The sequence below is a fragment of the Tetrao urogallus genome (assembly GCF_951394365.1).
Source record: "Tetrao urogallus genome assembly, chromosome: 10".
NCBI classification, from domain to species: Eukaryota; Metazoa; Chordata; class Aves; order Galliformes; family Phasianidae; genus Tetrao; species Tetrao urogallus.
The window spans coordinates 9,314,632-9,342,184 of NC_136823.1; the positions used below are offsets into that span (position 1 = coordinate 9,314,632).

Here is a 27,553-nt window from a genome sequence, read left to right on the forward strand (position 1 = left end):
TGGGTCAACCCAATGTGAACAAGCAGGCTGGAGGATGGAGCACCCTGATGACCACACATGGCCCTGCCATAGGTGGGAGGCACCCGGGTGTCCCCCAGCTCACCACCTTGCTGACCATCCTCTCCTGCAGCCACCCCGGCTGCAGTTCTCTGTCTTTGGGACAGATCTCAGTCACTGCTTCCTCCACACTTGGCACCAAGAGGTGATGCCCAGGACAGGAGGGATCCCACAGCCTCTGCCCCCTGCCGCATGGGGGCACAGGAACCGCCCTAGCACCAGCTGGGATGGAGACGCTGGAAGGAAAAGGCTCCATGGCTCAAGGGGACCCTTATGGCTCGGCACTGAGGCCTCTTTTGGAACTCGCAGAGAAAACCCCCCGGGGGTCTGACCCGGTCCCGGTCCCGATCCCGGCGTGGAGGGCTCTTCTCTCTCCTTCACGGACATTTTGGGGTGAAAAGCGGGAAAAAACGCATCTTCCTGCCCTGATCCCGCCCTCCCATGGGAGCGGGTGGGAAAAGCCCTTTGGGGTGGGGAATTGGGGGGGAGGCGGGACAGGGCGGGAGCCGCGGCACTACCCCCCCGGCGGCGGCACCGCCGAGCTCCGGGCCGCCCTGATTAAAGGGGCGGGAGCGCCGGGGGCCGCCTGGGCACGGCACGGCTCGGCACGGCTCGGCACGGCTCGGCTCGGGGCGGCCCCACGCGGGACGAGGTGGGTGGCGAAGCCGCGCGCTCCGGGAGCGGCCCCCCCGTGCTCTCAGCCCGGGTGGGAGACAGCGGAGGGAGGCGGGGGGGTTCCCACGCCGCCGCGCTCGGGCATCCGTGGGTCACCGCCTTCGCTTTGGACTCGGCCGGGCCGTGCTGGGGCTGGCACACGGGCGGGCGGGGTGCTGTGCCCGGGCACGGGGCCGGATCCTCCCCGCAGCTCCGCGCCTGAGTGCGGGAAGCGGCGCCGGGCGAGTGTGCTCGTGGGAAGCTGCTGCCCTTCCCGTCCCCACGGGATCGTGCCCTTCCTGGAGCCCTCACTCGTGCCACCCCTCCGCATGTAGGGCAGGAGCGCTGGGGTGAGCGTGGGGCGGGCAGGAGGAGGCAGCAGTACAGTGGGGGGGCACGGCTGGCATGCAGGCTGGCAGCCTCCTGTACTGCCCTTCTGTCCTGAGCACTGGGCATCAGTGGGGTCACAGCTGGGCTGGGTGCGATGGGGAGGGACGGAGTGGAATTGGGTGTGGGCACATGGCTCTCTGTGCTGGGACTTTCCACCTAGCTCTGCTTTCTCAGACGCAGTGCAGTACTCTGGACACAGCAGGGAACCCAAATGCACGGGTACCACTGCGGTGCAGCCCAGCCATGCCCACATCCTGCAGTGGGCAGCTCTGCGGGTTATGTCTTTACTTTTTTGTTTTGATGTTATGGCGTTTTACTCCTTTTAATTGCTTCTACCCAGTGCATCCATCACCACCGTGCCCAGAGGCATGGGGTTGGCACAGGGTGGTGGCTGCAGCATCCTCTCCTGCTGTCCTGCAGGGTCCCACAATGAGTGGGAGGCTCTTACTCCTCTCCCTGCTCCTGGCCCCCCAGGCTGCTGCCGCACAGAAGAGGAGCCAAGGTGGGTGCTGAGTGCTGGGTACCATTATAGGGCCTACAGCGCGGTGAGAGGGGCTCTGCTGCTCCTTCCCACTGCAGCACCCCAAACTTGAGTTTGAGCACGGGGAGCCCTATGGGAGTGGCCACCAATGTGATGTGAGCTCAAGGAGAAGGGAGAGGTCTGGGGGTCCTGTGCCAAAGGGCACCGGGGGCTCTTGTGGGTGCCAACCAATGCTGTCCCACAGCGGTGTGCGAGAACGTGCTGGAGGCCGACATCGTCTTCCTGGTGGACGGCTCGTCCAGCATTGGCCGGAACAACTTCCGTGCCATCCGCACCTTCGTGGAGGACCTGGTGTCACCCTTTGTGCATGTGGTGGGCCAGAAGGCGGTGCGCTTCGCCGTGGTGCAGTACAGCGACGATCCACGGTGAGCCCCGGGGATGGGCATGCGGGGCTATGGGACCGTGAGGCTGGAAAATTACGTGTCCCCATGTGTCCTGATGTCCCCAGGGTGGAGTTTGGCTTCTCCCAGCACACCAATGGCACAGGCATCCAGAGGGCCATCCAGCAGCTGAGCTACAAGGGTGGCAACACACGGACCGGCGCTGGGCTGCGCTACGTCTCTGACAACTTCTTTGGTCCCACACAGCTCCGGCCTGGGGTCCCAAAGGTATGGGGTGGGGAGTGGCATTTGAGACATCCCAGAGGGATGCAGTGGGTCCATGGGGCTGAGGCTCATGGCTCTGCAGATCTGCATCCTCATCACGGATGGCAAGTCCCAGGATGATGCTGAGCAGCCGGCGCTGAGGCTGAAGAGCTTGGGCATCAAGGTCTTTGCTGTAGGTGAGCAGATCCACGGTGTGCACATTGGTATCCACACCCCTGAGTAATGGGCTCCCCCTGGGGCTGGGCACTGCCATCACCCACTATTCCTGTCCCCTTCAGGGATCAAGAATGCCGACCGCCAGGAGCTGATCCGTGTTGCCTCACTGCCTACTGACTCCTTCTTCTTCTATGTGGGTGACTTCAAGCTGCTGGGGACACTGGTGCCACTGATGACACGCAGGGTGTGCACAAGCTCAGGGGGCACGCTACGCACCCCTGGTAGGAGACCTTTAAAAGAGGGTGTGGGAGCTGCCTTAATGCCTTCTCTTCACGCACCCCGGAGCTGACAGCTCCACGTCCCCCCACAGATGGATCAGGCCACGCTGGTCCCTCCAACCTGGAGGTCCTGGAGCACGGCTCCGATGTGCTGCGCATCCGCTGGAGCCCGGCCAGCGGCCCCGTCACTGGCTATAGGGTGCAGCGTGTCCCACTGACAGGGCTGGGGCAGCCGCTGGCAGCTGAGCGGCAGGAGGTGAGCGCTGCCCTGCGCCCACTTGCAGTGCCTGGTGCCCGCCGGCATCGGGATGACACTGCTCCCACCCAGGTGAGCGTGGGTCCGCGGGAGACAAGCACCGTGCTGCGGGGGCTGCGCGCAGGGACGGAGTACCTGGTGACTGTCATCGCTCAGTATGCCAACAGCGTCAGCGAGTCGGTGTCTGTGCGGGCGCGCACCCGTGAGTACCCGTGGGGGATGCGGGTAGGTGCTGGCAGCACGTAGCTCACACTTGTCCCCGTGCTGTCCCCAGAGAGCCGTGGCGGCGTGCAGCATTTCCACGTGGCTGAGGCTGGGCCGACCTTCCTGAGGCTGTCCTGGCAGCCCGGCCCCGAGCCGCCCCAGGGCTACATCCTCAGCTACGCCGTGCCAGGTGAGGGGACATGCCGTGCCCCACAGGCACCTCTTTGGGGTAGCTGCGTGTGCTACAGCACCTGGCGGCCCCTCCCTGTCCCTGGGCGCTGCCCTGGCCCCCGTCCCAGCCTCACCCCGCGCTCCCCACCCCTGGCACCACCTGGCATCCCCGGGGCAGGGAGCTGCGCACACCCCTTCCCTGCCACACACCTGCCCTCGCCCCTCTGGGTCCCCCCCAGGAATGCCCCAGAGCGAGGAGAGGAGCCTGGGGGCTGGCGCGCTGTCGGCCACGCTCAGCAACCTGCGTCCCAACACCGAGTACGTGGTGACGCTGCGGGCACGCTATGCACAGCAGCCTGCAGCCACCGCCAGCCTCACCGCGCGGACACGTAAGCACCACGCAGCTGTCCCCATGCAGGGGCATCACCTGTGGGGGGGACAAGGAGATGGGATGGCACAACCTATGGGTCCCTTTTGCAGAGGCAGGCACAGAGCAGACGCTGCGGACCAACATCCTGAGTCCCACGTCCATTCAGGTGCTCTGGACTGCCATCCGTGAGGCCCGTGGCTACCGCCTGGAGTGGAAAAGAGCCACAGGTGGGCTCACAGCACCTGGTCCCTGACGTGGCATGGGGCCAGCGGCAACTCCTTTTGACACTGCCATTCCCACAGGGCTGGAGACCCCCAGGACAGTGTCGCTGCCCAGCAGTGCCAGCACCTACCAGCTGACAGGGCTGCAGCCAGGCACTGAGTACCGCATCACTCTGTACACGCTGTATGAAGGTGGGGAGGTGGCCACCCCCGTCACCACCTTCCAGACAGGTGAGCCCAGATCAAGACATGATGCATGGCATCACTGCAACAGAGCCATGGGACCTCCGGCTCGCTGGTCCTAGCTTTGGAGAAAGTTACAGCAGTGCCCCCCTGCAGGTGTGGAGGTACCAGTGGGCGCAGTGTCAGATCTCCGTCTCATCGAGGATTTGGGCAGGAGGGTGCGGCTGGGCTGGACCGGCGTCCCTGGTGCCACTGAGTACAAAGTGACAGTGCGCAACACCCAGGGTGAGCCAGCGGGATGGGGCCACGGTGCCATCGCTTGGCATCCCCTGTGGCACTGAGGGCCCCGTGGCACCCTGCTCCCTGCAGACGGCACCGAGAGGACGAGGCGCATCCCAGGCACGCAGACAGCGCTGGAGCTGGGTGACCTGCGGGAAGGTGTCACCTACCTGGTGCGCGTCTCAGCCCTCGTGGGCAGCCGGGAGGGCAGTGCTGCTGCACTCAGCATCCACGTCAGTAAGTGCGCATGGTTAGCCACAGCCCTGGCTTGCGGTGGCCACTCGGGGTGTCCCCATGCTGACGTCCTGGTGCCATTGGGCCTGCAGAGTTCCCAGCTGTGGGCAGTGTCTCGGAGCTGCGGGTGACAGAGGCCGGCCCCAACCAGCTGCGGGTCACGTGGAGGGGGCTGTCGGGCGCCGGGGGGTACCGGCTGACGTGGAGGGCCGGCGATGGTGAGTGCAGGACTTGGAGGTGATGTGGTGGTGCCATGGGAGCTCTTCCCATCTCAACTGTCTCTCCCAGGTCAGGAGCAGTCCCGCTTCCTCCCTGCCAACCCCACTGTCTACACCATTGAGGGGCTGCGAGCTGGCACCGTTTATGCCATCGGTGTCACAGCCATCATTGATGGCCGCGAGGGTCCCCCTGTCACCACCATGGGGAGGACAGGTGAGGTGTGACCTTGCCTGCTGCTGCCAGCTGGTGCCAGGTGCCCTGACTGCAGGTGATGGTGGTTCTCCCTGTGTCACAGCAGCTGAGCAGGTGGGGACAGTATCCCGGCTGGAGGTGCAGTCATCCAGGAGCAATGTTGCCCGTGTCACATGGGTCGGTGTGCCAGGAGCCACAGCGTACCGTGTGGTGTGGAGCCGTCGGGACGGTAGCATGGGATGGGGACAAGGGTGGGGACAGCAATGATGGAGGCACCAGGGCTGATGTGTGGCCCTCGGCAGGGGGCTCGGAGAAGAGCCAGCATGTTCCCGGCCACATCAGCTCCTTTGACATCCCCGACCTGGAGGGAGGTGTCTCCTACACTGTGAAGGTCACAGCGCTCATAGGCAACCATGAGGGCAACCCTGTGTCCATCATCGTTACCACCCGTGAGCATGGGGCTAGGGGACAGCACACGGGGGGAGTGGGCACCTCTGCCCTAATCCCTGCCCATATCCCCCACAGCGGAGGCGGCCCCCGTGCCCCCTGTTAGCAACTTGCAGGTGATGGAGGCCTCGGAGCATCGCCTGCGCCTTGCATGGGTGCCGGTGTCTGGCAGCAGCGGGTACCGCCTGGTCTGGCGCCCAGCTGAGGGTGAGTGTGCCCAAGCCCTGTGTTCCAGTGGCAGCCCCCGGCCCCTCACCTCTCTGTCCCCACCAGGTGGTCCCCAGCGCAGCCAGCAGCTTCCAGCCACCGCCAGCTCCTATGACCTGGGAGGGCTGGAGCCGGGCCGGCGCTACCACATCAGCATCACCAGCATGGTGGGCAGCCGGGAGAGCGCACCGGTTGCCGTCACCACTGCCACTGGTAAGGAATGTGTGGTGCTGTGGGGAGGTTGGGATGGAGGAGAGTGATGAGTGTGGGAGTGGGTTGGGGGCTGCCCCATGAGCTGGAGCACCCTATTTCCCTTCAACAGCGTCTCCAAGCCATGCCACCAGCCTGCGAGTGACAGAGGTGCAGAGAGACTCTGTGACGCTCTCCTGGACCCCTGTCCCTGGTGCTTCTGAATACGTCCTGTCCTGGACCCCCCCTGCAGGTGAGGCAGACACATGTCCCTGGGCGGAGGGCAGCTATCTCCAGGGATTTCACTGTCCCTGTCCCCCTGACTGTGGGTACAGCGGGCGGCGAGGCACGGCGCGTGGTGCCGGGCACTGCCAGCTCCCTACAGATCCCTGGGCTGCGCCTGGGCCAGCGCTACACCTTCACCATCCGCCCGCTTCTGGGAAGCACACCTGGTGCTGAGAGCTCCGTCAGTGAGCGGCCAGGTATGCAGGTTGGGATGGGTGTCGGAGGGGCTGGGGTGCTCATGTTTCTGCTCCACCTTGCCCCTTCCCTCAGTCTGTAGGGACGCCCGAGGGGACATCGTGTTCCTGGTGCATGGCACACGTGACAGCTCTTCTGGTGCTGACGCTGTCCGCACGCTCCTCTCTAACACTGTCACCTCCATGGGCCGCCTGGGCCCCGATGGCACCCAGGTATGAGGCTTACATGGTGTCAGGGGGCATGTGAGGAGGATGACAATATCAACCTCTGTCCCTTGCCCTCGCAGGTGGGTCTGGCCACGTACAGTTACCGCAGCCTGCCCTGGCTGCTCCTCAACCGCTCCAGCGAGCTGCCCGCCGTGCTGGAGCAAATCCGCACCATGCGCTACGAGGAGCCCAGCGGCAATGCCATTGGTGAGGGGATGTGCTAGGGCTGGGCCAGTGGTCAGTGGGACCTTGCTGACCCCCCCATCCTTTTATCCTCCCTCCAGGGGCAGCCATCACCTTTGCTAGGACCTATCTGCTGAGCCCTGGCGCAGGACGGCGGCCCAGTGTGCCAGCGGTGCTGGTGGTGCTGGCCGACGGCCCCTCTGGGGACGATGCCATCACTGCTGCCAGGGATGCCAAGGCAGCGGGTGAGGTTGGATAGGATCCCTGTGGGATGGGGTCCTCATGGGATGAGGTCCCCTTGGGTGCTCCAGCCAGGTACTGAAGGTGCTGTTGGTGCAGGGGTCCGAGTGCTGGCTGTGGGCTTGGAGGGGGCAGACCAGGAGCAGCTCCGGCGCATGGTCAGTGGTGAGGAGCCACGCTTCGTCTTCCGCAACCGTGGTGCCCTGTCAGAGCTGGAGGAAGAGCTCACCGATGACCTCTGTACCATCATCTCCACCAGGGTGAGAGACTGAGGGATGCCCAGGGCTGGGGAGCAGACCCCATGGAGCCAAAGTCTTCCTCTCTCACAATTGCATGTCTTCCTCTTGTCTCACCAGCCAGAGCCAGAGCCAAAGCCCTGCACTGTGCAGTGCCCCAGGGTGAGTGAGTATTCCTGTGGCATGGGGTCTCAGTGTGAGTTCCCCACCTTACCCACGGTGTGGGGCTGAGCTGGGGGCAGCTGCTGCAGAGGGGTGCAGCCTCTCAGCTCTTCTCTCTGTCCCCTTGCAGGGAGAGAAGGGAGACCCTGGCGTGGCAGTAAGTGTTTGAGACCCCCTACAGCTGTGGATTATGGCAGGGCTGCCATACTTGCAGCAGTTCTCAGTGAATGCTGATGGCTGGCTTTGTCTCTGCAGGGGCCACAGGGGCGTGTGGGGCAGCCGGGCCCCCCTGGAGAACCGGTAAAGTCCTGATGGGTAGTGTGGGGGGAAATGGGGAGCATTGCTACAGCCCCTGTGTCCCTTTGTCCTCCTGCTGAGTGGGTGTCGGGAAGGGATCCTTACAGCCCTTACCACAGTGATGGATGGAGGAAACATCCTTTGGCTCCTGCCTGCCACCAAGTCTGTGCTCTTTGCTGTCTCAGGGCCGCCATGGACTGCCTGGCCCTCCAGGACCTGTGGGACCACGAGGGCCACCAGGAGAGAGCGTTGAGCAGCTGGGCAAGAAGGGGGATAGGGTGAGTGCCCCCTGTATCTGCACATCTTGGAGTCCCAGGCACAGGGACCTCCCAGCCACGGCGGGAGAGGGGGGACCTGGGAGGAGTATGGCCCTGACGTGATGCTCCTCTCTCCTGCAGGGCTTCCCTGGAGCTGATGGGCGGCCAGGGCTTCCTGGCCCCCCCGGGAACCCTGGGACCCCTGGCCAGCCGGTGAGTGTGCATGTACCCATGGTTGGCTGGTGCTGATCAGACCTCGACCAATGGGCTCTGTACATCCATCAGCCTACTTTGCCTGCTCCCTAAGCTCTCTTCCTATCCATTCCCTGTGCTAGGGTAGTCTCCCTTGTTGGTGGGATCATTGCTGTCTCCATCCCATCCCATTCCATCCCATCCCATCCTATCCCATCCCAACCCATGCTATCCCATCTCATCCATGTCATGCCATCCCTGCTTCCCTGGCTGGCAGGGACAATGCTTTCACCTTTTGTTCTTCTGTTTTCTAGGGCAACCAGGGCATTCCTGGCCCCCGAGGGGACCCTGTGAGTATGACCCCCCTCCTCCCAAGCCCCATGCCTCCAAAAGCCCCCTTCTCACTGTTATTCATTTCCAGGGGCCACGAGGAACAGCGGGGCATCCTGGCCCGAAGGGGGAAAAAGGCGAGCCGGTAGGTGCTGAGCAGAGGGCTACAGGTGGACATCTTATTCCTACTGCCTCCTAAGCTTGGCACTGGGGAAAGTCATGGCAAGGAACATGGTGGCACTGATTTTCTTTTTTTTTTTTTTTTAAAAATTACTTTTCCCCTCATTCAGGGAGAGCCCAGAGTGATCGTGGATGGAGGACAGGGGTTGCCAGGACGGAAAGGGGAGCCAGGCACACCGGTATAGATGGGGCTGTGCATGCTGGGGGTGTCCACCAGTACTCTCTGCCCATGCAGCATCCCATGCTCATAGAGCATCTCTTTCTTCCAGGGTAGCACCGGCCCCCCCGGCAACCCTGGCCCACGAGGTCCCTTTGGTGACCCAGGTCCTCCGGGTCCCCTTGGGCCAATGGGGCTACCAGGACCTCCAGGAGACTCTGTGAAGGTACGTTTCAGCTGGTGCTGTGTGGGGATGGAGGGACAGCTGGCACCTTGAAGCTGCTTCCCGTGCAGAGCTCCTGGTCCTGCATGGCTGTATTCATTGTCTATGACTCCCACATCATCCATCCTTATAATGAGCATGGCACATGCCCTGACCCTACTGCTGATGTGCTCTGCCCGTCATTACCCCCATCATTTGAGGGGGCAGAGGGTGGAGGCATGAACAGAGCCCAGCCCCACCCTTACCTGCTCTCTTTACCTTGCAGGGGGAGAAGGGTGATCGAGGGGAGAGGGTAAGTGACCGTGTTTGCCTGGTACCTCTGCCTCCCGGGGCACTAGAAAGGGCTGAGCTATGGGGCTGCCATGCAGAAGCTCAGCCCTCTTTCCACAGGGTCCCCCTGGACTGGTCGATGGGGCAGTGCCTCGAGGGGAGCCGGGCCCCCCGGTGAGTGCTGGGCTCAGGGTGGGAGAGCAGGGCTGTGAGTCCCCCCAGAGGCTGAGCTGTGCCCTTTCCAATCTCTTCCAGGGTCCACCTGGGGAGCCCGGCCCACGGGGACTTGCTGGTACTCCCGGCCCCAAGGGTGAGAAGGTAAGAGGGAGGCAGGACCCCCCCTTGTTCTGTGATGGGGACAGATAGCCCCAATTCATGGACATACTGCTGGCTTCTTCACTTCACAGGGTGACGGTGAGGAGGGATTCCCAGGGCCACCTGGACGTCCAGGTGACCCTGGAGACCGGGTGAGTGTCGTGGACAAGGCAGGGTGGGCAGAGCATTAACCCTGCTTGGGAGATGACGTCTCTCTGCCTTCCTCTCCAGGGTCCACGGGGACCTCCAGGAGAACAAGGCAGGAAGGTGAGTGGTGAGGGGATGCTCTCATGATGCACCCCAATCCCCCAACTCCTCTGTGGAGAGAAAAGGGATGTGGGTGCTGTGCACCCCCTGTGCCAGCCACCAACACCATCTATCTTCCTCCTGCACCAGGGAGAGCGTGGGGCACCAGGCGAGCTGGGGGAGACGGGCCAGAAGGTGAGGTGGTAGTGGTGTGTGGTTGGGCACTTTGATGGCTTCTGGTGGCCCTGGGGTCCAACGTGGCATTGTGCCCCTGGGAGGCTGTCGGGGGTCTTGAGTAGGACCATGGGCTCACCATGGGGTCCTGGGGGTGGGAGGGTGGCTGCCTGAGATTCTCCTCTGCTTCCCTCTGCAGGGAGACCGCGGTGCGCCTGGCCCTGAGGGTGAAAAGGTAGGTGGGCACCCATGGCCATGGTCATGCCCTTCCTAGGAGCACCTTCCTCTTCCTCTTCCTCTTCCTCTCCTCCTCCAGGGTGAGACAGGAGCTCCAGGACGGCCAGGGCCATCAGGCAGAGAGGTGAGCGTGGGCACCCAGAGCACTGTGGGGTGGCTGTGACACAGACATACGTCCCCAGGCACTGCCAACCTCTGAGTATCCTCTCTCTGCACCAGGGAGTACCGGGACCAGCTGGGCCACGGGGCGAGAAGGTGAGGGAGAAGCAGGGCCTGGGGCTGGGGTTGTGGGGAGGGAATGGCACTGACCCCATGTGTCCACAGGGTGATGTGGGAGCGCCTGGTGAACCTGGCCAGCCGGTAAGTGCTGCTGCCTGGCATCCCACCCCATTCCTGGCGTGAGGAGTAGTGGCTGCACCCAGCACTGTCCCTCCTGCTTTGTCCCCAGGCTCCCAGCATGGCCAGTGTCAGAGGAGAGAAGGTAGCCTTGTCCCTGACCTTTGGTATTGTCCCCATGGCACAGCTGGGATGGGGGCATAGCACAGTGGTGCTGGATGCTGGCACCGCGGGGATGCCCATGCTGATCCTCAGCTGCAGCATGAGGAAGGGGAAATCTGGGGGGACTAACGGTGCCATTTCATCTGCTCCAGGGTGACAGAGGATTTCCAGGACCAGAGGGGCCTCCTGGCCCCAAGGGTGATGTAGGGGAGAGGGGTGCCCGTGTGAGTACCTTGAGCTGGGCAGGTGCTGGGGCACACAGCCCGTTTGGGCTCTCCTTGCTGTGCGTTTTTGCTGGTCCCGCTGTTCCAAGCTGCTTTCCTTTGTCTTTAGGGTGTCCCTGGCCTGAGCATCCCAGGACCAACTGGCCCCAAAGGCGAGCAGGGCGAGCGGGTGAGTGCACATAAATGCATGGAGCTGGGCCCTGATCTCATGCCCAAGTACCCATTAACAGCACTGTCCTTCTGCACCTCCCAGGGCATCACTGGCCTCACTGGCAGGAGCGGTCCAAAGGTAATGGCATTGCAGGAGGCTTCACTCCTTTGTCCATCTGTCCATCCATCATGTGTTACTGAGCCCTAGTTCCCCTGGTCTTCCTCTTTCCCCCTCAGGGTGACGCAGGGGAGCCGGGCGAGAAGGGTGAGCCAGGCAGAGTGGGTGCACCAGGACAACCAGGGCAGCGTGGCAAGGAGGTAGCGTGGGGCCAGGAACAGTAGGAGATGCTATGGGGATGCTGAGGCCCCGAGGAATGGGGAGCAGCACAGAGGGACACTGGTGACTTGTTCTCTTGTCCCCTCACCTGTGCTTTAGGGTGAGCGTGGAGAGAAGGGTGATGAAGGCACCCCGGTAAGTGGGAAACTCATGGACCACTGCCTCCCTGTTGCCCCCCAGCCCACTCACCCCATCTATCCCTCAGGGTGAAGCAGGGGTGCCTGGCAAACCTGGAGACAGGGGTCCACGGGTAAGTACTGGGCTGGTGGGAGCCCTGCGCCAGGGGAGACCTTGGTGGCCTTGAGTGGCCCAGGGTAACATACATCTCCCCATACCCCCCAACCAGGGGCTGCCTGGGTACCGTGGCCCCCCTGGAGAGAAGGGCGACCTCGGAGACCCAGGTCCTGAAGGCAGAAACGTGAGTGCCACCACATGAGTGCCCATGGGTACCCCCTGACCCCATGGGTAACCCCATCTCCTGGGTACCCCATCCCCCTTCTCACTCATCCCTGTCCACAGGGCATTCCTGGAGCACCTGGCACCAAGGGTGACCGTGGGGAACCGGTGAGTGACACCCACCCAGGAGCCAGATCTGCACCCCGTCCCCAGTACACACCAGATCTCCTTAACAAATTTGCTCTCTTTTCTTTCAGGGCCCTCCTGGACCCCCAGGACGAGCTGTAAGCTGTACCCTCCCCCTTTCCTGCCAGCAGGTCTGTGCCTGCTCTGATGTCCCCTCTCTGCTCCACAGGTGGATGTGGGGCTTGGAGGAGTAGGAGAGAAGGGTGAGAAGGTAACAGCTAAGAGGTGATGATGTGATGCTTTGCTGTGGGACTGCAGCACTGCACTGCTTCTGACCACTGTGTCATCCCTGCTAGGGGGATGCTGGGGACCCGGGCGAGGATGGAGCAAAGGGGGCCAAGGGTGAGAGTGGCCCCCCCGGACTGCCGGGGTTGAGTGTAAGTGTGGGGTGAGTGATGACCTGGAGAGCCACGGTGGGCCCTGGGATTGCGCCCACCATTGTCATGTATCACTTGCAGGGCATTGAAGGCCCCCGCGGCCCCCCCGGCGCACGGGTGAGTGCCCCTTTTCCCCTTCCCATGCTCAGCCCCACCTGGGGATGGAACAGTGCTTACTCCGTCCTCTTCCCGTAGGGTGACCCTGGGGACCGAGGCTTGCCTGGAGAGAAGGTGAGGGGGATGGGAGCTGCCCACCACCCCCTGTCCCTCTGTGCAGCACAGTCCTCATGCAGTGCTCTGTTCCAGGGGGAGCGTGGCCCACCAGGGCTGGATGGCCGCAACGGACTGGAGGGGAAACCTGGCCCTCCGGGACCCACCGGGCTGAGGGTGAGCGTGGTCTGGGGTGGCACTGGAAATGGGAACAGGGGATGAGGGCAGTGGTGGGGCAGAGGCATCCCACTGCACATCCGCTGGAGGTGCTCATGGGATGCTCACGTCCTCTTCATCTATAGGGGGACCCAGGGAAGCAGGGGGACCCTGGCCGAGATGTAAGTATCTCCTGGGAGTGTGGGTGTGCATTCTTCTCCTGCTGGGGACATGACGCTTCTGTTTCGTCCCCCATCCCATGCCACGCCACCATGCCTGGCTGTGCTCTTACCTCCCATAGCAGAGGCTGTGTCCTGTTGCTGCCCTGTGCCTCCCCTCTTCTCCTGTCCCTGCAGGGGCTGCCTGGGTTGCGGGGGGAGCAGGGACCGCCTGGCACAATAGGACCGTTGGGACCACCTGGTATCCCTGTGAGTAACAGCCCCGTGTGCCATGGGGACATGTTCTGCTGCAGGGACACGTTCTGCACTGTGCCTCTGCACTTGGTCCCAGCTCTCCTAGGGGACATCAGTAGGAGCTGTGACCCCATGACTGCCCGTGCTGGGGGCTCCTCTTACTGCCTCTCCTTCCTCCCAGGGAAAACCCGGTGACGATGGCAAACCTGGCCTAAATGGCAAGAATGTGAGTAGAGCATGGGGTTTGGCTTTGGGGTGCTCATGAGAACCTTGAGGGCTGGCAGCCCCAAACTGGCACAGAGCCGAGGCAGGCATGTGGCACAGCACCCCATCCCATGCCCTTGGGACTGCCCCTGTCCTGCCCACTGCTTGTGCTGTGGGTGCCAATTCATAACCTCCATCCCAAGGGAGAAGATGGGACGCCAGGAGAAGATGGGAGAAAGGTGAGGAGCAGAGCCCTATATGGTCCCCATTGGTGTCACTTCTGGACTGAGTCTTTTTTTTTTTCCTCCTCCTGGTTAGGGAGACAAAGGTGATGCCGGAGCCCCTGGCAGAGATGTGAGTAGCCCTGTGCTGTGTGTTGTCCCCACTGGGGACAAGCTGGGGCAGCACCCAGTCACTGGGGGTGACACAACTCTCTCGGCAGGGCCACAATGGTGCCAAGGGCGAGCAGGGGGACAGAGGCATGCCTGGCCTCCCTGGCCCCCCTGGTGTCCCTGGTGTCCCAGGGCAGGTTGGCCCCCCAGGCCAGGTTTGTTATCCTCAAGCTCTAGCTGCCCCATGTTTTACTTGAGGCCCCATGTCCATGGGTGCCATTGTGTCCCATCTGTACTTCCAGGGCTCGCCCGGCCTTCGTGGGATCACTGGACCAAAGGTAGGTGTCCTCTAGCGCTCTGTGACAAAAGTCTGGGGGGTATCCGTGCTAGAGGGGGTGAGTCCTTCGGGGACCCTGTGGCTGGGCAGCCTGGCCCTTCTCCCCCTGACTGCTTTGCTGTACTTCAGGGGGACCCAGGGGAGCCAGGACCACGAGGGGAGCCAGTGAGTATCCAGCACTGAGCACTGTGGGAGAACCACAGCCTCTCCCAGGCAGCGCCCTGTGGCGTTTGCTCTGAAACCTATTAGTGTAGCAGCAGTGCTGCCCATCTCACCCATGGCACATCCCATTCCCTCTTGCTCTGCAAACTTAGGGGCGGCCTGGTGTCAGCGGAGACCCTGGGACTGCAGTGGTGAGTTCCCCACTGGGCTGGGACATCAGCCTTGGAGGTCCCCAGAGCCCCAGTGGTAGAAGCAGCACAATAGGCTTCCTTTCTCATGTCCTTTTATTGTAGAACATCGAACGTAGCCTGGAAGCCCTCGGCATCAAGGTATGGGGTGGGCATGGGTATGGGGCCAGCTGGTGGTGAGAGACCAGAGGGGCGTGGGATGGGGCACTGGAGTGCATGACTGCTGATCACTGCCTCTTTCCTCCCTTCCAGATCTCATCTCTGAAGGAGCTGACGGGTGCCTATGATGGCAGCTCGGACTCCTTTCTGCCCGTGTCCGAACGGCTACGGGGGCAGAAGGGCAGCCGGGGGGAGCCAGGGGAGAGGGGTCCCCCAGGCCGGGAGGTGAGCACTGTGGGGCTCCAGGGGGTCATTTCTTGGCTCAGACTCATTGCCACCTTCCCCCTGCCCACCTGGCTCTGAGACCTGAGCCCTGCTGAATCCCTCCAGCCCTAGGATGCTCTATGGGGGCTCGCAGCTCCCTGCATTTTGAGGTGCCCACTCCACAGTCTGGTATTTTTTTTTGCAGGGTTCTTTAGGCTTCCCTGGTGAGCGAGGACCCAAAGGTGACAAAGGGGACCAAGGTGCCCCTGGTCCTCAGGGCCCCGCAGGCCGGGCTGTGGGCGAGCGGGGCCCAGAGGGGCCACCGGGGCAGCCAGGGGAGCCAGGCAAGCCGGGCATCCCAGGGGTGCCAGGCCGGGCTGGCGAGCTGGGGGAGGCCGGGCGACCTGGTGAGAAGGTGAGTGTGGGGGTGTAGGCAGGGGGACATGGCTTCTGGGCTTGGGGACAGCTTCATGAGCCCCCCACCTCTTTTTTGCAGGGTGACCGGGGTGAGAAGGGCGACCGGGGTGAGCAGGTGAGCCGTAATGGGAATGCAGTCCCCTCTGTCCCTCTGCTTTTCATAAGACTTGGATATGCCCCATGGACTGAACATTCTGGGGATGCTCCATCTGTTTTCCTTCTCACCAGGGCAGAGATGGCTTGCCAGGCCTCCCAGGGCCCCCAGGGCCCAAGGTAGGTGACAGATGCTGCTGGGGACTGTCCCCAGGAGGTGCCAGTAGATGCCTCCAGGGATGAATTTCATGTCTGGTCCCCTGGCACAGGGGCTCGGGAGGGGTTGTGCCCCTGGGGGACCTCCCTGGGGTCCCCTGGATGCCAGCCCTGACCACGCTGTGCCTGCAGGCAGACGCAATGGAGGGCAGCCTGATGGGCTTCCCAGGCGAGCGAGGTCCCCCTGGACTTAAAGGAGTGAAGGTGCGTGTCCAGGAGAAAGGAGCAGGGCAGCGATGGAGCCAGAATCTCAGTGCTTTGAGGAGGGATGATGTGATAATTGCCGGCTGTGATGGGCTGGGAGAGTGGGCATCCCAAACTGCAGCATGTGGGTCTGATGGTATCTCCTTCCTCCTTCCTGCAGGGTGAGCCTGGTGCCGAGGGCGAGCGAGGACCCAAAGGAGATAAGGTCTGAGTGTAGTAAGTCTCCTGTGGCTCCTCTGCTTCTCTGTTCCTCACTCCCTTTCTGGGCTCAGCATCGGTCTCTGCTCTCCTCTCTTCATGTGCTGCCAACAGGGTGACCCCACAGAACGAAGCCCTGGGCAGGGGCACAACTGGGGACATCCTTCTCTGGGTGCAAGTGGGATGTGAGGGCATGTGGGGGACAGGGACATCCCTGCCTGTAGCACAGGTCCTACAACTCTTTACTTCTCCCCACATCAGGGTGAAGGTGGATCACGGGGCGAGCGAGGAGAGCCTGGCGAGAAGGGCAGGGATGGCTCTCCAGTGAGTATGGCACCAAACCTCCATTTTCATTCCCCCCTCCATCGTCCTTGTCATCTCCATCCCTGTCACATCCTGCACCACCCCTGTGGTTTCCACCTCCGTCTCTATCATGTTCTCCATCACCCCCATGGACTCATCTCCATTCCCATTACATTCTCCACTCCCATGGACTCCATCTCCATCCTCATCATGTTCTCTATCTCCATTATGGTCTCTGTCGCTCCCATTGTCTCCATCTCCATCCTCATCACAATCTCCATCAACCACCTCCATCTCAGTCACTATCCCCACTATCCCTATCATCCCCATCTCCATTCTCATCACCACTATTGTCTTCACCATCTCCATCTCTTGCTCCAGGGCCTCCCAGGAGAGAGGGGTCTGGCTGGCCCCGAGGGGAAGCCGGTGAGTGTGGCTGCAGGGGGCTGAGGTCTGGGAGGTGTGGGCAGATCCCATGGTCACACGGCAGTCACCATCAACCCAAAGGGAGCATTCACATGTTGTTTGCATCCTTCCCTCCTACACAGGGCCCGCAGGGCTTTAGAGGGCCCCCTGGCCCCTCAGTAAGTACCCTTGGGTGGGTACTGCATGGTGACACTGCATTCATCCCCCAGGGAGCTTTATGGGCAGGCGGGGCTGCTTGGAGGTGGTGTGGCCCTGCTCCCCTGCTGGCTATAATGTGCTTCTTTGCAGGGCTTGCCAGGTTTCCCCGGTGTGCTGGGCCGCCCGGTAGGTCTCTGCCCCCAGCATGTCACTGTCCCCCTGGCTCCTGCTCAGTGTGTGCTAGGCATGGCGCATCCTGCTGGGAGCTGGCCAGGCTCGTCCCTGCATGGCATGGGTGCTTCCCAGAGCCCCTGTTCACCAGGGACATCCTGACCACATCTCTCCCTCCCTCCCAGGGCAATCAGGGAGAGCCAGGGCCACCAGGACCTCCGGTAAGGAGACCCCTGTGTCACATGCAGGGCACAGCAAAGGGGACTTGGGGCAGATGTCCCCGCAATGAGTGGGGTTGATAGCCCTGGGATGGCACTGTCCTGGTACCTCTTCCCACCCCATAGAGCTGTGCCACCAGTGGGCATTGTCCTGAATGTAATGTCCTCTGCAGGGTGCTGCTGGCCCACCAGGGAGCCAGGGTCCATCTGGGATGAAGGTACGCCATTGCCATTGTCATCATCACCTTCATCATCTCCATGTTTGGTCTGGTGCAGGAAAGAGATGCCACGCCAGCACTGTGGGCTGCAGGGAGAACTTGGAGTCTGGCCCCTTCTAGAGGCACTCAGTGCTCAGGGGACATAGGGATAAAGCTGTGATGATTGTGGCAGGGAAAGGGATCAGCAAGACTGACATGGGTTCTGTCCCCACAGGGTGATCCAGGGGAACCTGGTGCTGGCATCCGGGTGAGCCTCCCCAAACCCAACCCCTTCCTGAGGACAGCTGAGCTCCCGCTGCCCCAGAAAGATATGCCAGCGTGGCATCTCCTCTCTGACTCCGCTGTTCTCCTTGCAGGGATTGCCTGGTCCGCAGGGCAGCATGGGGCTGCCTGGCCCTCCAGGACCACCTGGTCTGGTGGTAGGTACCCCCAACCCAGTCCACAGGAACAGCCCTTCCCACTGCCTCAGCTGTGGGTTGATTTCTGGTCATCTGTCCATCACAGGGCCCTCCGGGTGCTCCTGGGCTACCAGGACAAGTGGTGAGCATGTGCCCTACTGAGCTGGCCTCAGCCTTGGGGCATGCCAACCCCATGGCTGCTTGGCTGTGGGATGTGCGTAGCCTCAGCTCTGCTCTCACACTCTGCAGGGGGAGAGTGGCAAGCCAGGTGTGCCTGGGCGGGATGGTGTGCCAGGGAAGGACGGCGAACCAGGGATGCCCGGGAAGTTGGTATGACAGCCAGTGCCATCGCGCTGGGGCTGGGGGCTCAGCACAAGCTGCAGAGCTGGTGCTCAGGGCTGTGTGCTTTGTGCCAGGGTGTGCCAGGACCATCAGGCCCTACTGGCCCCAAAGGGGAGCCAGGGGATGCGGGAGCGCCGGGGCAGGTGAGTGCTTCCTTGCAGCTTCCCCTGCTCATCAGGGCTAGCAGATGACCACAGCCCTGCTGACTGCTGCCTCTCTCCCCTCTGCCCCAGGGCATTGCTGGCCCTCCTGGTGCCAAGGGCGAGAAGGTAAGGAATGGGGTGTGCATGTGGGGGAGATCCTTCCCATAGCCAGCAAAGGTCTGTGCCTGACCCTGTGTTGCTGCAGGGTGAGCCGGCGCTGCTGGAGGGCGTGCTGCTGGGTGAACCTGTGAGTTGGTGCCTATAACCCCATCCCTGTGTCTCCCTGGGCTGAGCCAGGCCCCGGCAATTCTCTCCCATCCCCAACACTGCTCTTTCTCCCTAGGGTTCCAAAGGTGCCCGAGGTTTACCCGGCCCCAAGGGTGAGAAGGTGAGAAGGTGTCGTGAGAGTATCAGGCTCTCTTGGGTTGCAGCCATCCCTACTCCCCCCACCTGTCACCCACCCCTGCTCTTTGCTTCTGTCCTCCTGCCAGGGGGAGCCTGGAGGAGCTGGGGAGCCTGGAGACCCCGGCGAAGATGTGAGTAGAGGATGTGAAGGGGAGCTGATGGGTTTACATCCTTACCCTGTACCCTGAATAGCTCTGTGTCTTTGCAGGGAGCCAAGGGATCACCTGGAGTCAAGGGGGAAAAGGTGAGAATCCCCATCCCAAGTGCTCTGCCACCCCTGTGCTCCCAGGGCTGACTGTCCTCATACTCTCTGACACCACACAGGGCACTCCAGGTGTCGGTGTGCGGGGACCACCAGGACAGGATGGGCCTCCAGGTTTGAAGGTAAGCCCTGCCTTATCCCTGGTCCTATGTCCGCTCCCTGTCTGCCTCTGAGGAGGCTGTTTCCCTGGCCATGTCTCCTTCCTCCTTGCTGCAGGGTGACATCGGTTTGCCAGGACCTCCTGGACCACCGGGATTAGTGGGCATCGCTGGGGCACCGGGACAGCCAGGCCTGAGAGGGGACAGCGGGCAGCCTGGCCCACCAGGAGCCCCTGGAGAACGGGTAATGGCAGTGGGCTCAGGCAGCACCAGTGAGGGCTCAGCAGCTCCGTTCCCTGCCTTGAGCCCTGACACCGCTGTGTCCCCCCCAGGGTGCGATTGGCTTCCCTGGGAGGGATGGTGCCGCAGGGCCACCTGGACCCCAAGGGCCCCCAGGGCCAGCGGTGAGTATGGGGCTGCAGCATCCCAGGGTGGGTGCAGGATCCCTCCCTGGTCCCTTGCTGGCTCTTTGAGGGCTGATGGGGTCACCAGCCAGAGCACCTGGCACAGCTCTGTTTACTCACCCCTCTCCTTTCCTTTAGGGCATACAAGGGGCCTCGGGGCTGAAGGGTGACAAGGTAGGACTGGGGACAGTGCTATGGCACAGAGGTGTGGGGCTACTCCTCTTGTGGGGTGCTACTGCTCCCTCTTGGCTGATGCTGAGCCCACTCTGGGTGATGGCACCTGGCAGCCTGCTCTGTGCACTTGGGGCAGTGCAGGGGGCATGGGATGGTGGGGAGACACAGCTGGGGCCACAGGACCTGCTTCTTGCTGAAGTGAGCTGCACAGGGGAACAAACTCTTGTGTTCCCCCCACAGGGTGACCCAGGGGCTGGGCTGCCAGGAGCCAGAGGTGAACGTGGAGACCCAGGACCACGGGTAGCTAGCACCATAAAATCCCCCTGCCCATACCACCATGGCACTCCCATGTCCCCACCATGAGGGGTGCCCCCCTGACCCACTCTTCACACCTCCCCTCCTGCTTGCAGGGTGAAGATGGGCGCCCAGGGCTGGCAGGCGACCGTGGGCCAATGGTACGTACCAATCAGCTCACCATCCCCCCAGGTAGGCTCCCCCAAACCAGCATTCTCCTCTTTCCCAACAGGGCTTGCCTGGGAACCGAGGGGAGCGTGGGGACAAGGTAAGGAACCTCTTTTGGGGCTGGGGAGCCAGAGAAGGGAGCGCTCCCACTCTTGCGACATCTCACTGTGTCCTCCTTGCAGGGAGACGTCGGGGCCGTGGGGCCCAAAGGAGACAAGGTGAGACCCCCAGGGCTGGGGCAGGGGGTGGCAGTGCTGTCCCCCCCCAGCTCACACCCACCTCTCTCCTGCATGCAGGGCGATACCGTTGTGGTGGAGGGGCCTGCTGGGGCGAGAGGCAGCAAGGGGGAGCCGGTAAGAGCTGGAGGTCTGCTGGGGGACCCTGCCTCAGGAAGCATGTCCACCCCATAGACCCTTATGTCCCTGCCCAGGCAGCTCTTTCCTCCCCACCCCAACGACCCCTGATCCCATCCTTCTGTTCTCCCCTTTGCAGGGAGACCGTGGCCTAAAGGGCTCCGAAGGGGACAAAGGGGACAAGGGGGAGCAGGGAATGCCCGGCGAGAAGGTATGAGGCAGGGGGGCAGGGCTGGGAAGTGGTTGGCAATGGCTAGAGGGACCTAAGAGCATGACAGCATTCTTGTGCCCCATGTGCATCCATGCCTCTGGCACAGTGCTGGGCGTCCTGTCAGTGTGTGGCCCTGCATTTGCCAGAGCTCTTCCTCCTGCCCAGTGCTGATTTGGGGCTGTGCTTGCAGGGTACAAGGGGTGAACCAGGTGAGAAGGGCTCTGCAGGCTTTCCTGGGGCACGCGGCCCTGGCGGGCAGAAGGTAAGTAGCTGGGCACCCTGCACCACAGTGGGGTCCTCTCGCTGTCCACTAGTCCTCACCCCCATCTTTGCTTTTGCCTTTACCAGGGAGAAGTTGGCGTGCCGGGGGAGCCTGGTGAGCCGGTGAGGAGCTGTGTCTCAGTACCAATGCCACCCCACTGTGGGGCAGGAGTAGTCCTCATCGTGCTGTGTGCTTCTTGCAGGGCTTGCCTGGTCGGGATGGCATTGCTGGAGCACGAGGAGAGAAGGGGGACATGGGGCCACTGGGCTTGCGTGGCCCCAAGGTGGGTGATCCCCTGTGCTCCGTGGCCAGGACACATGCTGGCTTCATGGGGCTCTGACTCCCTTTGTCCCTGCAGGGTGAGCGGGGCATGAAAGGCGCCTGTGGCCTCGATGGGGACAAGGGTGAGAAGGTGAGGGAGTGACCATCCTGTAGCCAGGACCTCAGCCCTGGCAATAATTGAACCTGCAATAGGTTCACAGGGTCCCCCCTCGTGCCTGAGGGAGGTGCGGGGCTGAGGACTGACACCTGCTTTGCTCCTGCAGGGAGAGCCGGGGCTGCCGGGGCGCTCGGGGCTGCCAGGAAGGAAGGGTGAGCCGGTAAGCATCGTGCCAGCACCGTGCTGCGAGGGGGATGTGCATCCAGGGGCTCATAGATGTCTGTTTCATCCCCCAGGGAGAACTGGGGTTGTCTGGAGCACCCGGCATCCCTGGGAAGGAGGGGCTCATGGGACCCAAGGTAGGGCAGTGGGAGGCTGTGCTGAGACCTCAGGAATGGCCCCTCAGGGCTACTCCTCCTGAACTCTTGCTGCCTGCACCTTCCTCTACACAGGGTGACCGTGGCTTCGATGGGCAGCAGGGAGCCAAAGGAGACCAGGGGGAGAAAGGAGATCGGGTGAGCTGTGCGAAGAGGCTGCATAAGTCACACTGCATTGCTCGTACTGGGATCAAGCTTTGTCCAAAGGGCACTAAAGCTCCCAAAAGTGCCTACTCTGGGCTGTACATATGTGGATGTCCCCATACTGACCATCTGCTCCATCATAGGGTGCACCAGGCATGATCGGTACCCCTGGTCCCCGGGGCAGTGATGGTGCTCCCGGCCCCCCTGGCCCCCCAGGCAGCGTTGGGCCACGAGGTCCTGAGGGCATGCAGGGCCAGAAGGTGAGTCTTTGTCCCCCAAGAGGCCAAGGATTGGTAGCATCAGGAGCCGTGTCCCAGCTCCATACCTCCCCCACCAACTCAGTGGCTTTGGGGACCTCCCTGTGTCCCCCTGCTCAAGGGAGGGTTAGGAGCAGCGGTTTGGGACCCCTGTCCTGAGGCTGGGCTGGAGCCAGATGGGATGTGCCCATGTTCTTTACAGGGGGAAAGAGGCCCCCCTGGGCAGGCAGTGATGGGCGCCCGCGGTGTGCCTGGTATCCCTGGTGAGCGAGGAGAGCAGGTGGGTGAGCCCAGCCCTGCCCAGAGCAGACCCAGTGGTACAGCTCTCAGCCCCACTCTGTTTGTCCCTAGGGCAGTCCTGGTGCTGAGGGACTCCGTGGGGAGAAGGGGGATCCGGGCATGACGGTAAGGGGCTGTCAGCACGGGGCCAGCAGGTGGGAAGGGGCACTGCATCCATCCCACTGCTGCTTATGGAACATACCCAACTCCAGACTCTGCTCTGAACCCGGGGAAAGCTTTTTCCTATCTCTAATTGTGCATTCTTTGCTCCACCACTGGGCAGGAGGAAGAGATCCGCGCCTTCGTCAGGCAGGAGATGAGCCAGCACTGTGGTGAGCACCTCACAGCCGCCCTGGGTTTGGGGATGCCCCACAGAGCCCCTCGCTCACCTCCACTCCATCTCTCCTGCAGCATGTGGAGGGCAGCTCCCGCGGCGCTTGGATTCCCGTGAGCACTCAGGTTGTGTTTCTGTTCCTCTCCCCATGCCCTTGCTTGTCTCTCAGCACTCAGTGGGGCTGTAGGGTCATAGAATATCCCGAGTTGGAAGGGACCCAAAAGGATCATTGAGTCCAACTCCTGCTGGGATGTGGGGCGCAGCAGTGGGTAGAATGGGGTGCAGGGTTCCAGCACAACTGGATGCTTTTTCTCCAAGGAGGATGGGGGACTCGGCCTAGGAGCATCCTTCAGTCTGCCCATGGAGGAGGGAGAAGTGTCCGCCAAGAGAAGGAGCACAGCCAAACAGGTGATGGAGAGTGTGGAGCTGCATCCAGGTGCATCGGAACACAGCCTCCTTGAGCCTGGCAGTGCCACCTCCCTGACAGGAGTTGCACTGTGCTGCCAGGGCACTTCTGAGCCTGCAGGGAATGGGGCATCCCCAGGACCCCTCCCCTGGGCAGTTCTGGGCTACTCTGCACCTGAACAGGGGTTTCCCATGTCTGCTGTTCTTCCCTCCCAGATCACTCCCCCCATTACCCACCCACTGAGCCATTCCCAGATCTCAGTGCTCATGTTGTCCCCGTGCTTAAAGTGTCGCACGCAGAGGAGGAGGAGGGTGAGTGCTGTCCCTGTGCATTTTGTTCCTTTTATTCCCTATATGTACATTGCAAGGCCTGTGCTGACAGGTACCCAAAGATGCCCAAAGGCCACGGGATAGCCCAGTGCTGCACTCACTGCCAGTGTTGTCTGCAGGGCAGGACAGGCGTGTTGTCGTTGACACCAATGACCTGGAGTACGACAGCATGTATGGGGAGCAGGAGGACTACGACACAGCTCTGGATGCAGGCAGCTTGGAGCAGCTCGCAGAGGATGGTGAGCTCCCTGTGCCCCACAGGGCACCAGGCATAGCACAGGTGACCCCGTGGTGCAGGGGCTGCCTTGTTCTGCTGGGAACCCAATGCACCAAGCCTGTGCCTGGGGTGGGCACTCTAGCAGCACATGGCTTGTTCAGGCATTGGGTTCCCCATGCTCCTGGATGAGAGATGCTGGTCCGTGTTGCGCCCTCACCGTTGCGCTTTGTCCCTGCAGCCGAGCCCTGCCACCAGCCCATGGAGGAGGGGGGCTGCCAGCAGTACACACTGCGCTGGTACTACAACCAAAGAGCCGCCGAGTGCCGGCCCTTCGTCTACAGCGGCTGCCAGGGCAATCTCAACCGCTTCGGCAGCCAGGAGGAGTGTGAGCTCCACTGCAGGCAGCGCGTGGGGACAGGTGGGCACAGCACGGCTATCAGCTCTGGCAGCATTGCACCTGGTGCCGTGCTTGGTGCCACCTCGCCTCCCCCACAGGTGCTGGCAGCGGGGAAGGACGGCGGCCGGAGGCGTAGCATGGTGATCCCTGCAGGAACATGGTGCTATTTCTGACGTCTCTTCTTGTTGCTCATGGGTTTTTCCCTTTACATTGGTTCTATTCGCCCGTTGAAGGTGAAATTTCTATCAAATGGGAACACAGCCTCCCCATACGCCTTTTATCTGGTTTCCAAACCAGAGCTCTCTTGGGATGTTGGTTTGATTTTTAACTTATTTGCTGTCAATGGGACAGCTCTTGACCCCATGTTCCTTTTTCGGCTGCCCAGAGCTGGGAGTGGGCACAGTTTGAGCCCTTCCCCAAACCCAACACTTCAAATCCCCAAGGCTGTGGGCTGCCCTTATCACCCTCGTGGGCTCCCAGCATGCAACCACGCAACCTGCTCCATTTGAATGAATTTCACCTTCACCCCACCTGGGACCCGGTTCCCCTTTTGGGGTGCGATGGTTTGGCAGAGAACTGCAGGAGGGAGGGAGGCTTTCTCCATGTACTGCCTTCCGGCTCGCACCTCTGCCTGGAAACTGGGACACACCAGGGAGACCCTGAGGATGGTGCTATGTTAGAGGCGATTCCTGCTCATCAGGAAGGTGACTGACGCTGGCTCCTGCGCAGCCTAGATGCACTGCTGCTCTGTGTATATCTGTATACAGCAAATGTATATGTGTACCAATGCAGGGGTGGGACACGGTATTAAAGATGTGCTCATGGAAGAATGCTGTGCATCTTTGTGTGCCACAGGGTCTGGGGCAACAAAGCCAACCTGACCCCTTGTCTCTGGCCCTATGTCTGCTGGCAACCCGTGTCTTCCTGCCCGCAGTGCCCGCTGGCTGCCCTCCTGCCCTGGTGCCCCCTGTCCCCATGTCCTGTCCCTGTGCCTTGATGACGCACACGTGCCCACGACCCACAGGCACGTGGGGCTGCGGTGCAGTGTGAATCAGTGCCTCGGTCTAATTTTGGCCATTCTGCCATGCCGGGGGGTGAGTTCCTGTCCTGTCTCCAGAAGGAAGAACAGAGCCCCATTTATTTCCTCTCTCCACCACCCCACAGGCACAGTCACTCCAGCCCGCAACAGAGCCTGTGGGCATGCTCGGTTCTATGAAGCAGCAGTTGGTTGGATGTCCAATGTGAGATAATTATGCCGGGTTCCCGAAATCCCCTCCAAATTCAGCTCCATGAGCTATGAGGGGACAAACGCCCACCCGCATCCCAGGGTGATTTCATCTGTGATGAGTTATTATCTGTGATGTGTTAATAGTGGCTCTGCTGCACGCCACCCGGGGGGGGCGGGAGGTGGAGCTGGGGCAGGATAAGAGCCAGGGCTCAGCTCTGAGCAGGGCAAACCCCATCTGCCACCCCTACACCGTGAGAGCAGCGGGGGACGAGGACTGCAGGAAATGGTGAGGCTGCACCTCTGAGTGGTGCTTTGGGGGGATTTACCCAGGACATGGGTCACAGGGGTTGGATGCTTTCTGCCATCACTCACCACCCAGTTTCCAGCTCATCCAGCTGCCTCTGGCTGCGCACTCCGATGCTTTCCAAAGGGTTTCACCCAGGAGGTGGAGTAGAGAATGAGGATGCTGGCTGCATTCCACTGCTTCCCTCTGGATTTTGCAGCCAGCCCCTAGAGCAGCGCAGGATCCTGCAGAGGAGGATGCTGAGGATGCCATGCACGTGGCCACGTCATGCTCTTGTCACCCTTCTGCTTATTTTGGGCAAATTGTCCCATCTGAGAGGGTAGCTTTTGGCCCACAGAGCTGAGGGGTGGCATTACCGGGGGGCAGCTTGGAGGCAGTGGTGGTTTGAGTCCCAGTCCCACGTCACACGTTCCTGATCAAAGGGCAGCTGTGGGGCGGGGAGCGGCTGCGGGAGGAGACACTGTGTTGTCCCCAAGCTGCCATCACCACCCCATCTCTATACTGCCACCACCCCCACAGGGTGTGAATGGGACAGGGGACACTAGGTGGGGGGTGATGCTAAGTGCTGCGCTCTGTTCCTGCAGGCTGTGCTGCTGCCCTTCCTGCTGCTGCCATGGGGCATGGTGCAGGGGCTGAGCCTCCAGAACAGCCCTGCTGTGCCCGGTGCACCCTGGCATGAAGGTGGCTGGGACAAGGAGGGCAGCAGCGGAGTAATGCTGGGGCTCCCTGGGGAGAAACATGGCCACGGCTCTGGGGATGGCTCTCAGCTGGATGGAACCACGCAGCTGCTACTGGAGGAGTCAGTGAGAGAAGTGTGGCCCTGGCTGCCAAACCCTGATACCAACAGAGCTGCTGCGGTAAAAAAGAGCAGCACAGCAAGAAAGGTGTCCCTGTCCCTTGATGTCCCCACACACATCCTGAGGATCCTGCTGGACTTGGCCCGGGAGAAGGAGCTGCAAGCCAAGGCAGCTGCCAATGCCGAGCTGATGGCACGCATCGGGCGCAGGAAGTGAGCACAACACGCACCATGGCCAAAGGACTTTGTGTGGCCATGGAGGCTGCTGGCAGTCGCTCCCTGCACCCAGCCGTGCAGGTGCAGGATTTAGCCCCGGACAGTCTGATCCTTGGCATGTGCTGCATAGATGGTGTGCACACAGCAGCTGCTGTTCTAACCTGACGTCAGCAGTGTGGGAGCAAAGCCCCAGCCAAGACGGCCCTGGTGACACCGTGCCTGGTGCAGCGCAGTCTGTGCGGGCACGTCCTTGTCCCCAGCGCACCTCTGCTGATGTGCCCCAGAATTGCCCATCCATGCCTTCCGACCCCCAGTTTTCCATGTACCCTCTGTCGAGATGCTCTGTACACCATAAAGTTCACCCAGACCTATGAGCACTTTACAGGTGCAGCGTGTGGTACCACTTAGCGCCGCCCCAAGGTTGCCACGCACCCCAAGATAAGGGCCGAGCGGGCAGTGTGCGGCCGCCCTGTACAAAGGGCAGGGCCAGGGCCGGGGCTGCTGCTGGGGCGGCTGGAGCCGGGTTGGATGGGGCCATGCTCTTTGAGGAGATCCTGGTGCAGGGTGAGCAAGATCGGTGTTGGGGTGGAAGTGTCGGGGTGACCCCACTGTGGGAGTGGTAATCTGGGGTGGGAAATGGAGCAAGGGGTGCCGGCCAGCTGCTGCCGTGCTGGGGTGAGCAGGGGGGTGAGGGGTCACAGCCCTGCCACGGGGACACGGGGGGGGGGACAGCCGGGTGTCACTGGGATATCGATATGGGTTCGGTCCCATCCCCACTGCTGTGTCCTCCCTACTGGTGTCCCCGGTGTCCCTGCTGCTGCCGGGTGCCACGTGGTCCCCTGCTGCCGCTGGTCCCGGGGTGTCCCTCCGCAGTTCCTCCCAGCACTCCCCAAGTGCCACCAGCTCCTCCGTACCCCCGGTCACGTTGTGTCCTCCTTGGTCCCTGAGTCCCGTGGTCCCGGCGTCTCCCATGCCGGTGACCCCTTCCCGCTGACCCCCGAGC

The 27,553-nt window shown here is 62.1% G+C and overlaps 1 protein-coding gene across 1 annotated transcript; it reads left to right on the top strand.

The window, feature by feature from the left end:
* Positions 1-1,530: 1,530 nt before the first annotated feature.
* Positions 1,531-26,551, top strand: COL7A1 (collagen type VII alpha 1 chain; the record flags this gene model as incomplete). The annotated part of the gene is made up of 109 exons (XM_079540596.1): positions 1,531-1,603; positions 1,827-2,007; positions 2,091-2,250; positions 2,330-2,450; positions 2,526-2,684; positions 2,774-2,937; positions 3,010-3,139; positions 3,212-3,331; positions 3,552-3,701; positions 3,793-3,909; positions 3,985-4,134; positions 4,243-4,371; positions 4,456-4,602; positions 4,692-4,817; positions 4,888-5,031; positions 5,114-5,239; positions 5,313-5,459; positions 5,536-5,664; positions 5,731-5,877; positions 5,987-6,106; positions 6,189-6,335; positions 6,409-6,545; positions 6,620-6,746; positions 6,824-6,967; positions 7,062-7,222; positions 7,491-7,517; positions 7,616-7,660; positions 7,843-7,935; positions 8,056-8,127; positions 8,421-8,456; positions 8,528-8,581; positions 8,727-8,795; positions 8,886-8,999; positions 9,262-9,288; positions 9,387-9,440; positions 9,522-9,584; positions 9,674-9,733; positions 9,813-9,848; positions 9,978-10,022; positions 10,201-10,236; positions 10,458-10,598; positions 10,889-10,960; positions 11,070-11,249; positions 11,348-11,428; positions 11,547-11,582; positions 11,653-11,697; positions 11,794-11,865; positions 11,967-12,011; positions 12,101-12,127; positions 12,199-12,240; positions 12,326-12,406; positions 12,488-12,523; positions 12,602-12,637; positions 12,713-12,793; positions 12,919-12,954; positions 13,129-13,200; positions 13,367-13,411; positions 13,593-13,628; positions 13,708-13,743; positions 13,832-13,936; positions 14,024-14,059; positions 14,514-14,549; positions 14,661-14,792; positions 14,977-15,186; positions 15,268-15,303; positions 15,417-15,461; positions 15,630-15,701; positions 15,862-15,906; positions 16,161-16,223; positions 16,584-16,628; positions 16,751-16,786; positions 16,917-16,952; positions 17,123-17,158; positions 17,588-17,620; positions 17,730-17,792; positions 17,878-17,913; positions 18,021-18,101; positions 18,188-18,256; positions 18,347-18,382; positions 18,462-18,503; positions 18,600-18,644; positions 18,748-18,792; positions 18,870-18,905; positions 18,986-19,045; positions 19,140-19,265; positions 19,354-19,425; positions 19,564-19,599; positions 19,840-19,899; positions 20,010-20,054; positions 20,126-20,161; positions 20,244-20,279; positions 20,358-20,414; positions 20,554-20,625; positions 20,816-20,887; positions 20,974-21,009; positions 21,090-21,170; positions 21,246-21,299; positions 21,433-21,486; positions 21,563-21,625; positions 21,719-21,781; positions 21,931-22,047; positions 22,247-22,324; positions 22,396-22,449; positions 22,607-22,655; positions 23,279-23,374; positions 23,512-23,631; positions 23,848-24,027; positions 25,379-25,485; positions 26,123-26,551. 109 exons carry the CDS (start codon positions 1,531-1,533, stop codon positions 26,549-26,551), a joined length of 9,159 nt encoding a protein of 3,052 aa, XP_079396722.1.
* Between the last annotated feature and the right edge of the window lie 1,002 nt (positions 26,552-27,553).